The sequence below is a fragment of the Mastacembelus armatus genome, chromosome 7 (genome assembly GCF_900324485.2).
Source record: "Mastacembelus armatus chromosome 7, fMasArm1.2, whole genome shotgun sequence".
Taxonomy (NCBI): Eukaryota; Metazoa; Chordata; class Actinopteri; order Synbranchiformes; family Mastacembelidae; genus Mastacembelus; species Mastacembelus armatus.
Genome location: NC_046639.1, coordinates 15,058,832 through 15,072,015, shown reverse-complemented (window position 1 = coordinate 15,072,015; position 13,184 = coordinate 15,058,832). Strand labels below are relative to the sequence as shown.

General features: G+C 40.6%; 1 protein-coding gene across 1 annotated transcript; it reads left to right on the top strand.

Moving 5' to 3' along the window:
* The first annotated feature begins 2,828 nt into the window (after window positions 1-2,828).
* Window positions 2,829-11,780, top strand: LOC113145728 (troponin C, slow skeletal and cardiac muscles-like). Its single transcript, XM_026332770.1, has 6 exons — window positions 2,829-2,962; window positions 4,060-4,090; window positions 5,649-5,795; window positions 5,927-6,041; window positions 11,008-11,144; window positions 11,622-11,780. Exons 1-6 carry the CDS (start codon window positions 2,939-2,941, stop codon window positions 11,651-11,653), a joined length of 486 nt encoding a protein of 161 aa, XP_026188555.1. The 5' UTR covers window positions 2,829-2,938; the 3' UTR covers window positions 11,654-11,780.
* The last annotated feature ends 1,404 nt before the right edge of the window (window positions 11,781-13,184 follow it).

The window sequence follows — 13,184 nt, the reverse complement described above, 5'->3', positions numbered from 1 at the left end:
CTTCCCCAGTTGTTCCCCAGTTGTTCCCCAGTTGCTCAGCTCCTATTAGGCTGAGGCCGCTACTTATACAGACATGCAAAGTAAATGCAAATAATCATTCACATAATCAGATAATTAAGTCTGTACTTCCCCATGGTTCTACAAAGTGATTTCCTAATAAGTCTATATTCTAAAACTCTATATTCTCATTCAACAGTTAACCCTCCATCCTGGGCGTGTTCAGTTACACTTGTCCCTTCCTCACACCTAGTGTCCTAAGGAAACTATCTGCCAGATACACCTCACTAACATCCTTGAGAACACTGTGTCCCTTAGTGTCAGACTATACTAGGTCAAGAAGAACACAAACATCAGATATGATTATGAAAAACACATGAGCCTTGGTGAACTCTATGAATCAACCTGTAAATGAAAACCTGTGAAACCTGAAAGACCAAGAATACAGTGAGAAACAATAAAAATCATAATCAGTAAGAATAATCAATCATTGAAACTAATTTTTCCATTACAGGGATGAATAAAGTATTTCTATCTATCTAACTAGAGATGTAGATCAACAGTCTTAGCAGGGAGGAAGTGGAACCCAAAGGAAGCAGTTTTGCTGGCTAAGGCAGCTCTTAGACATAGGGATATTGTAGGGCATGTACAGTATGGTCGCTGTGGATTTGATCTAAATGCATCACAGGTTACTATGAATAAAGTAGCAGCAGCTGACCAGAGCTGTTCAATAGTGTAGATAGAAAGAAATTAAGTTGGAGAGATGTGTAATAGTGGCAAGTAGGAAGAGATTTCTATTTTTGATGCAACCTATGATGTACTACCATCTCTTCAAAATCTAAATAAATGGGTAGGTGGGGACCCTAAGTGTCCTTTGAGTTCAAGGGTAGCTTCACTGCGACACATCCTTTCAGGGTGTAAAACTAGCCTGACTCAAGGGCGATACAGCTGGAGACATAACCAAGTGCTGAAGTATCTAGCAGCAGCCATTGAAAGAAAACACCTAGCAGTAAACTCTCTGGATGAGAACATCAACAAGCGATTTTGTTTTTTTGGGAGGGTGAAAAAATCTGAAGGGAAGCAACTTTGAACAGGCATAAGTTAGGCCATCTAAAGGCAGGAAGAGACTGGCAATTCAGGGTAGATTTAGGTAGTCTACTCATATTGCCTCAGAGATAGACGGTACCAATCCAAGACCAAATCTTGTGCTGTGGTCAGAAACACAGAGGACTGTGTATTTTGTGGAACTTAGAGTTTCCTGGGAAGACACTGTAGAAATGGAATTTGAGAGAAAAAAGCATCTGTCCACATCCATGTGTGTTTCACCTACTTTATACAGGTCAGTAAACTGCAATACATTATATCCCTGTACTTTGTTAAGTTACATAGCATACATGTCTGTTTAGTTTTTATGTAAGTTTTGCTGTGTTAAAACTTTTTAGAGAAGCTGAGCAACTGCTACACACAGGCTGCCATTTTATGTTTTACCTGTGATGCCTGTTACTGATAGCAAGTGCTCCTGCACACTCTGAATGTGTTAGTTAGCTGCCTAAAGCACTCTTGATAAACATGCACTTTATTAAGATAATAGACCCAATGTTTAAATAGGGTATTTTGGTCATTAAATTGCTCAGCTGTTCATGCTATTTTGGTACTGTTAAAAATATGTAGTACAGACCTTGTTTGGGATTTCAGCAACCTGTGAAACTCTACAGAGGGATATGCCATGTTGACAATGTGAAGGGAACATGGCAAATATTTGCAAAGTGCACTTAATCACAGTGAATGATGATTAATTTGGTTTGTTTTGCCAGAAATTTTCATTTTTGTTATGATGATAGTTCAGATATGCAAATCCAGGAAATGTAATCGTATTATGTGTTTAATTTGCTTCCATTGCTCCCAAACTAAAGAGTGCCAAAGCCAAAGGTCCTCTTCAACACTAGAGTTACAGTCCTTGTTCCTGCCATTAGGTTGACCGTCCTCACCAACCCTGCCAGCTCCTGTCCCTGGCAGTGCCAATGTCTTTCAGTTGCTTTCTGGTGTTCTTGTCTTTTGAAGAGATAATTCAGTGACTCACCTGTGTTCCTACCTTGTGTGAAAAAATATATCATGCCTTGTTTTTCGGTGAGAGTTCAATGAGAGTTCTATGTTCCTGCTTAGTGTATATCAGGGCTGTCCAACTACAGTTGCTGCAGAAGGTTACAGGGAAGATTTAAGCTTATCAAGAAAAGACCATAAAATTTCTTATCTTTTTACAGCATGCTAAAATTCATTAGTACCCAAACTTGTCATGTATGTGTACTTGTGTGTATCGTCACACATGCCAACCACACAAACCATACAGCCACATAGAAATTGGAGTAGATAATATTTTCTTCTGAAATGTAATTAAATTGAAGTATAGGAGAATACTTAACAGTAAAGTATAGATACCTCAAATTTCTAATTCAGTACAGTACTTGTTATTTTACACCACTGGATTTAAAAAGCAGCTAAGCCACAAAAAAAGTCATAGCAACTGAGATTTCACTTGCATGTGGGGTCTAGTTTAGATGGGAATAAAATAATTTTATACATAAATGACATCTGGAGTATCATTAAAACTGGTATGAAGGAATACATAAGATCAGCCTGAGCTGAACATAGAGTTTGTAATCCCAAAGAGGCGATCTCTACTTATAGTAGGTGCTGCTGTCAATATTTCACTGTTGTTAGGTGACTTCTGTTGTTTCCTATTTATAGATCTCACTCTCCCTGTTTAACTCTCTCTCTCTATCACTCCTCCCTCTATCACCATTGAATTTTGTGGGATGGGTCAAACACAATTTTAGTGTCACACACAGCCAACAATAAAGACTGAAGCAGTTGTTGCTGTCTATATTTGTTCTGCTTCTAAGCGCAGCAGTGGTGTGTCAGTGGCAGGGACAGACCAGCGGCCATGGATGATGTATATAAAGCAGCGGTGAGTACAGATAAGGCAAAATATGACTTGCTGTTTTATTCCTCTATCAGATGGTAATTTCAGGTGATGATTTTTAAAGCATGAAATAATTATAAAATCCTGGAAAAGATAATTTCACACCTATACTTCACTGCTAAGGTTTCATTAAATTGTAAAATAATCTAATCTAATCTAATTCCCATGTCTGTTGTGATTCCACCCCCCCCCCCCACAAAAAAAAAAAGTCAGGCGGCAAACACACATTTTAGCTCTGTCAGTAGGTCAACAATCATATGACAATAAGTTCAATACTTATACAACCAGTAGGAGTACAGTAAAATCCCAGACATAAACCCTGTAGTAACTAATTCCTTTGTAAAGCTACAGTAAACAGTTGTTTGAATTGTGTCAGAGGTTTCAATTTATGTATATCATTTTGTCAAAAATTTGATTTCAGTATTTTTGGAATAATTATGTTGAAATTACTTTCAGAAAATAATATATAAATAAATATTTTGTCTACTGCAATAATATTACATCAGTGTGGAGATGACAGAAAATATAATGAAGCAGTTGACCGAATTAAAATATAAAAAAAAAAGAAGTGACTCACGATACCAGTATTTCTGAGATCAGATGGTCCTCAGATGGTCATGACTGCAGTTGTGCTTCTGTTTTTTTTGCAGTGACTGTGGCTTATAGTGTATCTTCCTGTGATGACCACTTAATGTTTAAATTAAAAAAATGTCATGAATATTATTGATATCATAAAACAAGAGTCTCTGTTTCCATAGCTTGAATAAATATTTGTGACAAGCACATATGGAGTTATGGAGTGTCAGTTTTGCAGTTGGGTCATATTTCTCTGCCCGACAATAGAACAAAGAGTTGAGTGGTAGGCCAAGGGGAGAGTGAGGGGGTGGGGAGTGGGGGGCAGCTGATGGCTATAAAAACAAATGGGTGACTACTAAAAATAGTAAGTGAAGGTTGTAGGAGCGTGACATACTACACTGAGAGCAGCAAGGGCTGGAGGTGATCAGTATAACCTAGTTGAGTTCAAGTTCTTTTTAAATTGTAGAGTGGTAAAAAGAAGTGTGTTATTCTTTTCTTCCCTTCAGGTTGAGAACTTGACAGAGGAGCAGAAAAATGGTGAGGAAATTACTACTGTTTATAGTTAAATGTTTATTACTGAGATATTTTCCATATTGACTCATAATACTAATAACTTATCTACAAATATGACCTCTGCTACTAACAAGACTATGTAAAGGACGTTTTACTGACTTCCCAATTTGTCTTAACAGAAACAATGACAAACAATCAAATATGAAACAACATATAACAACAAATATATTTAATGATTAAAGGCTTCCCTTCAAAGATTAGATCACAGAGATTTATCATTGGCAACACGTGCACAGATGAACACAGGAAGGTTAGGTATCTTCCCTCACGTGAAATAATCGAGGCCAGCACACAGCAGCAACAAGAGAAGACTGTCATCATGACTGGCGGAGAAAGTGGAGATATAGATACCAGTTCTGACACAAGGCAAGATGAAGTGGAAAAATATCTGCAGGACAAAGCCCCAACGCCCAGTGACAGACATCTTAGAATTCAGAAAACACTATAAAAATCTGCTCTAGTTAATGTCTAGTTAAAAATCCTGTGGCCTAGAGTCAAAGGTGTGAAATGTGGGTCTGCCATCAACATCTTCATCTATAATTCAGACAATCATTAGACTTACTTCAGCACTGCTAGCATTATTGCCTTGCCCTTTTGAAACAGCAACATATTATCAAGACTATAGAGTGTCATCTATCGATGTAGTAGTTTTATTAATGCCATTATTTTGACTGAAAAACGTTAAAGACAACTTGGAAATAGTTTTGATGATCCACTCTATTCACGGCGTCAATTAATGCATCACAGTATACGTAATTTCACATTTGCACTGCTTATAATTAAATCCACAAAACACAAAAACATTTTATTTTAATTTATTTAGAAAAAAAAGCAAACTGGACAGACAGGCAAAAAAGGATATATTTATATACATATTAATGTGCCATAAGCAGAAAACCAGTTAAGAACAACAACTGTAATGTTCTGCAAGCAAAGAACAATATACAATTTGGTAGATGAGAAGGGTAAGTGCTTAAGCCCTGTTAAGTCAATAATCATAGCTTCTTAATTGCCTTGGGTAAGCAGGGCTCCCGGTCCAAATTGTGCCAGGGTGTTTGGACCTTGGATCTATTCGGGTTGGGTCTGGCTGTGCTCAGGTCCGTGTCAAATTGGGTCTCAATTTTTAAAAAATTAATGAAAATAAAGTTTTGTATCCATGAAAATTCCTAGTCTCCATTCAAATTTCAACAAAGAATCATGAGACATTAAGGAATAAGGGACACCAGGATGACACCATGAGTCATGTCAAAAATTCCAAATGCTAATTATTCATATTTTCCAAGAACTCTCCAGGACCAAATTATGTCTTGATAATGAAAATAGCTAAAATACAATAAATACTAATAAAAGCGTGTCTACAGGTAACCCAGCTATTTAATGTATATGCAGAAGAAAGTTTCCAAAAGCCAGTGATGACTTCTATGTCCTTGGTGTTACATCTTTGACAATTTTTTTATGTTTGTATTAACTTCTAGTAACTTAAAAGCCTTGTATGGTAGTAACTGTTATTATGCTCTTCTAGAGTTCAAGGCTGCATTTGACATCTTTATCCAGGATGCCGAAGATGGCTGCATCAGCACCAAAGAGTTGGGAAAGGTGATGAGGATGCTTGGACAGAATCCCACTCCTGAAGAATTACAGGAGATGATTGATGAGGTGGATGAGGATGGTATGACAGCATCATCAAGCTTATTTCATCACCACACTCGGAAGAAAATTAAACTAAAGCAAACTATAAATGTAAATTTAAGGGGAAAACAGGGTTTTGTGAGGTTAAATATTCGTGGTGTATCTTCATAGGGAGTGGCACAGTGGACTTTGATGAGTTCTTGGTTATGATGGTCCGCTGTATGAAGGAGGAGAGCAAAGGGAAATCAGAGGAGGAGTTGGCTGAACTGTTCCGCATGTTTGACAAGTAGGTTTTTCTTTGTATTTCTGTTGAATCATTGCACAAATCCGCTACAAAATGTCACCAATATACTGTAAATTGCTGCAAATACCTAGTAGTAGATTAACAGATGATGTTTTCAACATTACAAATATTAAACAGAACTTCCTTGGTGACTGTGATCAGTATCTAAAAATTCAACATGACCATGTTAAAGAAATTATAGGATTCAACACAGTACACTGAGAACAGTTTGGTGTGCTAAAGATTCAACTTAGCAAATGGGCATAAGTCCGGCCACACATTGGACCAGGGATATTCAACTAAAATTTAAAGAGGTCCAGTTAGAGAAAATTTCTTGAAGCAAAGGTCCGGAAGATCATATGTCTAACTAGTTAGCATGATATATATTTAAGTAGCCTAGTAGTTTTATCAACATCTGCATGTAATCACTACCTGACTGTCAAATCAAATGAATTCAGTACAATTCAAAAACTTTCTGACAATATTTATTGTCATGTAACATACAACTGAACATATATGTATGGCTGTAGATATGTATAATGTTCTCTCATTAACTAAGTTCTCTCTCTTTCTCCGTCTCACTCGACAGTTTCTCTCCCTTTGTTTTCTACATGTATCGCTCTCTTTCTTTGTACTGTCTTTTCATGTGTAACTTGTCTCTAGCGCTGTTTACACTGTAGAGTCGTAATGTTTACCGCCTGGGATGCACAGACTTGATTGGCTGAGTGGTATCACGTGGGATGGCTCAACTCGTATGCAATTGGTTTGTGCGTTTCCACTACCGTAAAGTCTAAAAAAGCTGCGCCGGTGGAAATAGAAGCGCCCCGTTAGGTTTTAAATCACAATCTTCTGTTTTGGCTGTAGGTTAGGGTCCGTATGGGGCAGCTTCTGGGTCCGCACCCGGACCGCGGTCCGCCTGTTAGTGACCTATGCACTAGACGATTTTGTAATCTTCCTTGATTTTAAAAATGTGGGAGACCACAGACATAAAGTCAGTTTTAACTTATCTTTAAGATTATAATCCTCTGAACGCACTAGATGATTTGACCAGCCCGGGAGACCACACACCTGGCGTTTGCATCAATTTCACATTGGTTATGCCACAGACATGAGATTTCCCAGAAACTTGCATGATGAAACATGACTTTGTGAGCACTGGTTTTTCATTGTTGGCTCTTTTTTGGTATGTCTTGCACAATACGTTAACCCTCTGGGGTCTGAGGGGGTTTTTGGGGCCTGGACAAATTTTGACATGTCCTGACATTTGTGCTTTTTTCAGTGTCTTTTAAACATATTAATGTCTAAAGTCTGATAACACTGTAATCAGCACAAAATTGGCTACAATAATATGTGAGCAGCAAGTTTATACATGATTGTGTTTTTGAGAAAAAAGTTATGCATGGTTAGTGCAAAACTACAATTTTTTACTCACTGAAATAAGACCATAAAACACAAACAGAACATTGGTTCACAAGACTTTGGAGACCTGCATGTTGTAGGCTAAAGTGTTTACTTCAGAGTGCTGTGAATGTCATCTTGTTCACACATTCACAGTAAACAATACACTGATTAAAATTTTCTAAGACACTTTTTGTCCAGAAAGGCCATATGCAAGAGGGTGTGTCTGAGGATGAATAGTCATGTGATTTACCTGAGAACACAAAAGACGCGCATAATGAGCATTTCAGTCAATGTAGATGGGACGGATTAGTGCAGCACAATACAACACAATGAGTAGCCAAACGATCCTCGTTTAGGTTAAACTATTTGTCTCTGTGTGGAATACAAGAAGCGCTTCTTCACGTCCGTGACGTGCCATCATCCAAACGCGCAGAAAAAGTGAGTAAATTCTATGATGAAGTTTGACGTTTTATGTCATTTCTCGGGGGTGTGCACATATTTACCTGGTTCACCTGAGATTATTTACATGTGAACAGTGGACAGTGTACAAGGCGGGACCGCATTACCTGTAATGAGGTGAGACAGGAAAAAACGGACTTCTCCTTACGTTCATACGGATTAAATAAAAAGTGATGATTTGTTTTCAACTTGAATTGTTTCACTTAAAAGAAAACATTTCAAGCTTTCTAGCCATATGATTCTTATTTTTATGAGCCAAGTATTCGCTGAGATTCTGGTTGTTTTATTTACGCGTCTGTGAAGAGAAATGGCAGAGACAGAAAAGGCCGAGAGCGCACCCTGTAGGCTTTCTTTATTTAAAAAAAGCACAACGTTTTGTTGTTATTATGATGGTATACCACTAAAACTAGACCCTTTACAGATTTGAATGATATACTTCTTTTATCTGTACGATCAGAATTGACGGAGTAATTTAAGTTTGTTTCGGCCTTATCAGGAAAAGATGCGTCAAAACGCGCCGGCGCGTGCATCGACCCCAGAGGGTTAAAAAGACAATCATGTTGTTGCCATAATTCATCAGGCTTGACTTCTTTTTTAATGCTCCATTTAGCTTGGGTTGTGTTGTGATGCACTGACTCACTGTTTGTGAGGTGTTAAAGAACACAACATCTAGTTGGTGACGTTTCCAGGGCTGTTCTTTCTCAGTGGCTATCGTGGCCATTCCAAGCAGAGCCTCCCCTACCAGGAATTGTAAATATCAAATATTTAATCAGGGGCAGTGAAATAATCTTGTTGACATCACACAGGATTATTTAGACAAATAATCGACAAGCCTCAAACATGGCCACAACCCCATAATTAGTCATATCCCCTCTACGCGCCTGCGCACTGAAGAGAAATTCATTTACGTGGCCCCCCTCACCCGAACCGAGTGTCCACATGCAGCTTCCATATAAACAAAGGAAATGTGAGTAACTGCCTGACCTCATGAGGAAGCAAGCACCAGGTGGGATGCATATGCACTGGTTTTAGATAAAGCTGAAAACAGATGGATGCCTGTCCCACATCCATGTAACAAAACACGCCTCCCGGGCCTGCCAGACTAATTACAACTGGAAGTGTGAGATAGGGATGAACTCGCAACATCCCACAAATAGAAACACAAAGGAACACGTGGAGGCCCATGGGGAGGTCCACGAGGCCGCCACGCAAATATCTTCCACTGACAAACCGTGCAGGAGAGCTGTGGAGGATGACACTCCTCTAGTGGAGTGTGCACGGATGCTGACCAGAGGCTCCCTGCTCAATGCGGAGTAAGCCTGTTCAATGGTGTCACATAGCCAGTGAGACAAACGTTCTGCAGAGAGGGGGAAGCCCAGCGAACACTCTCTGTAGTGAACAATCAAGCACTCTGAATGATGTAACTCCGCTGTACATTCTACATAACATGCCAGAGCGCGCACCGGGCAGAGAAGATGTGAAGCAGCTTCCCCTGTGGACGCATGGGGAGGGGGAAAGAAGCCCTCCAACATGATCACTCTAGATCTGAAAGAACTAGTGATGCATTTAGTCATGTATGCAGGGTTAGGATACAGAACTGCTGCACTGCGATCCTCCCTGATCTGAAGACACTCCGGGGATACTGATAGAGCCGACAGATCGCTGACCCTCTGTGCGGAGGAATGACACCAGCAGAAGAGAGGTTTTTCCCGATAAAAAATGGAAAGGGACCTGCTGTAACGGCTCGAACGCGTCCGTGAGTAGGCGTAAAAACACAGCAAGGTCCCATTGTGGAGCCAGGGGATGTGCGACAGGGTGCTGTCTGCGCACTCCCCTCAGAAAACGCTTTGTGAGCGGGTGACTGAACACCAATCTGTCACCGAACCCCTCATGGCATGAGGAAGTAGCCGCAGCATATGTCTTAATGGTGCTAAATGCCAAGTTTCTCTCCAGTAATAACTGGAGAAATGACCATCTCTCAAACGCGGCCCATTTAGCCCGATACAACGCTGTAGTGGACCGGGCGCGCGCCATTTGTATGTTGGCAATGACGCCGGCGGAAAACCCCAAACTCTCTAAGCGGTTCCTCTCAGCAGCCAAACCCACAGGTGCTGCCTTATTACCGGAGGGCTGACTATCACGCCCCCTGCCTGCGACAGAGCATCCTCCCTCCATGGAATCTTCCAAGGGGAAGATGCCAGCATGCGCTGCAGAAGGGGAAACTATGATGCTCAGGGTCCTCCTGAACCCGGGCCAGCAGCTGAGTGATCAGGGAGATCGGAGGAAACGCGTAGAGAAGGTAACAGGGCCATGGCTGATGAGTGAAGGCATCTACCCCCGGCGGAGGGTTGTCCTTCACACGCAAAGAAAACCACAGGTTGCAGTGCGCGTTGTCGTGAGCTGTGAAAAGATCCACTGCTGCGAACTGGTTCCATATCTGAGCCACCAGGCTTACATGGAGATGCCAATCCCCTGCGCTAGGACCGCCACGTGACATGATATTGGCGGCCACGTTGCATTCTCCTGCAGTGTGCACCACTTTCACGGAGAGAAGATGCGTGTGAGTCCACAGCAATAGGCGATGAGCAAGGCAGAGGAGACGCGCTGAGAGTACCCCCCCTTGCTGGTTGATATATGCCACTGCTGTCGTGTTGTCCATTTGGACCAGAACGTGGCGACCCCTCAACAGTGGAGAAAAGTGCCGGAGAACTTTCCACACTGTGAGCAGCTCTAGTTTGTTTGTATACGCCGCCTCCCTGATCGTCCACTCTCCCTTTACTGCACGTCCCTCCCGAACCGGAGGGAAACGCGTAGAGAAGGTAAAGCATGCGTGAACACTGACACGTGAGAGCACGGGGGGTTTTCCAGTAAAGCGCGGGGTTTTTTCCAGTAAAGCAGATCCGGGCCCACTGACTGGGGGAGGGATAGTATGCGCCGCTGGTGACATGCTGGGTCGAGCCTCAGTCAGATAAACCAGTGCTGAAACAGCCTCGTATGCAATAGGCTGAGTGGCACCACCGGATGAGCCGCTGCCATCATCCTCAGAAGGCGCATCACCGATAGCAATTGTGTGGCCATTCCAAGTCTGATTTCCTTATCTTGTTTTGAGGAATGGAGATGGCTACATAGACTTAGAAGAGCTGAAGAACATGTTGGAGTCCACTGGAGAAGCCATCACTGAAGATGATATTGAGGAGCTGATGAAGGATGGAGACAAAAACAATGATGGCAAAATTGATTATGACGGTATGCGAACAACCGCATTTATTGCACAACAGTAAACAACATGAAACTGAATGTCCTATTTGGCATATCACATTGGCAAATGTAGCAAGTCTTTATGAAATTGGCAAAATGTCTGTCAAAAATAGATATTTGTTTCAAATAAAAACACCAGTAGCTTGTGTACTTTGCCATTTAGGGTACAATTAGGGATGCATTTTTTAAATTTACTGTATTTCCGACTATAGTAAATCACCCATAAATCACTATGCAGCCAGTCTAACCATCGAAAGTGCACATTCCCTATGTGAAGTTCTGTTTCACCAAATTAAAAAAAATTAAATGTGACCAAATTTTTCCAGGCTTATTAATAAAACTTGTGGATTTAAGAACACCAACTTAAATGTTGTAAGACTAGATATAAGAAAGACATACAAATTTAAACAATAGCAGGATTTCATTTGTCTGTAAGCCTGACAAATTTTGTGTTTTCTGTGACAGAGTTCCTGGAGTTCATGAAAGGTGTTGAATAAAGGATTCAGCTGGAGGCCTCACATGTCGAATCTACCATCACTTTGATGACTGTCAATTTATGAAATGTGAAGGTAAATCAAAGCGTTATGTTTAAGGGCTATTTTAAATAAAATAATTGTAAAATAATCCTGTGTTTCAATTTTTAATTCAATTCAATTTTATTTGTATAGCAAGCCCTAACTATAAGCTTTGACAAAAAGGAAGGTTTTACATCTAGCCTTAAAAGTATAGAGGGTGTCTGCCTCCTGAACCCAGACTGGGAGCTGGTTCCACAGAAGAGGAACTTGATATAACCACAAGTAGACCTGCAATTTGAGAGCAAAGTGCTTTATTGGTATGGTGTGGTACTATGAGGCGTTTAAGGTATGAAGGAGCTTGAGCATGAAGGAATTTGTATGTGAGGAAAAAGATTTTTAATTCTATTCTGGATTTTGTATGGAGCCAATGAAGACAAGCTAACAAAATAGTAACTGTACTGTAAAAAAATAAAATAATAAAACTGTACAGTTCCTACTGTCTCAAGAAAGCCATGAATATACTGGAAGACCCATCACACCCTGTCCATCCTCTGTTTGAGCTGCTGCCTTTGGGCAGTAGATACAGGATGCTTAAGAGAAGAACAAACTGATTTAAAAAGTTATTATCACAGAGCCATCACGGCCTTGAACGCTGCTAAAAGGACTGAATAACTAAAGTGTGCAATATACTATGATGTTAAATGCTGCTCAATCGGGGTGTACTTTTTAGAAATGTATATATATATATTTTGTTTTTATAAGTATTTACGGCACCAAAGATAGCATTTTCAATTTTGTTGCATTTGTGTAATGACAATAAAGATTCTAGTCTATTCACTTTTATCTGCCACTGCAGGAAAAATGATGCATCAAAATGAATGTTGCTGCCAATTATTGACCCATCTCAGGCCCTGATAAGAATAATAAAATATTCAATTCAGCTTAATTCAGTTTTATTTGTATAGCGCCAAATCACAATACAATCATCTACATCACCAATCATGGTGTACAAAAAACACCAATTCCCTTATGAGCAAGCGACAAGGCGACAGTGGAGAGGAAAAACTCCCTTTAATGGAAGAAAAACCTCCAGCAGAACCGGGCTCAGTTTGGCTCTGCCTGACCGGTTGGGGTGAGTGGATAGAGGAGAGAGAAAAGAACAGCAGCAATAAACAACCAACAGACACTGCAGGTTGGAGGGGCCAGTACCTGCACATCAGCAATATACAGCTCCAGGACCGGGGACACCTGCAGAAGGTACAGAGAGAGAGAACAGAGAGAGAGCACAAGGTTAGTGACATTCAATGGTGGAATATACATGTGATGGGGGAGGAGAGGTAGAGAGGGGAAGAGAAGGGAGGGGAGGGTTAGGGTAGGGGAGCTCAGTGCACCGATGGTCCTCGGGCAGTCTAGGCCTATAGCAGCATAACTAAGGGATGGTTCAGGGTTACCTGAAGCCAGCCCTAACTATACGCTTTGTCAAAAAGGAAGGATTTAAGTCTAGCCTTAAAAG

Excerpts from the sequence above, each read along its gene's own strand:
- LOC113145728 (XM_026332770.1), top strand. The coding sequence starts at position 2,939 with ATGGATGATGTATATAAAGCAGCG. Across the intron at positions 4,091-5,648 it reads GACAGAGGAGCAGAAAAATG|AGTTCAAGGCTGCATTTGAC; the intron begins GTGAGGAAATTA and ends ATGCTCTTCTAG. Across the intron at positions 11,145-11,621 it reads TGGCAAAATTGATTATGACG|AGTTCCTGGAGTTCATGAAA; the intron begins GTATGCGAACAA and ends TTTCTGTGACAG.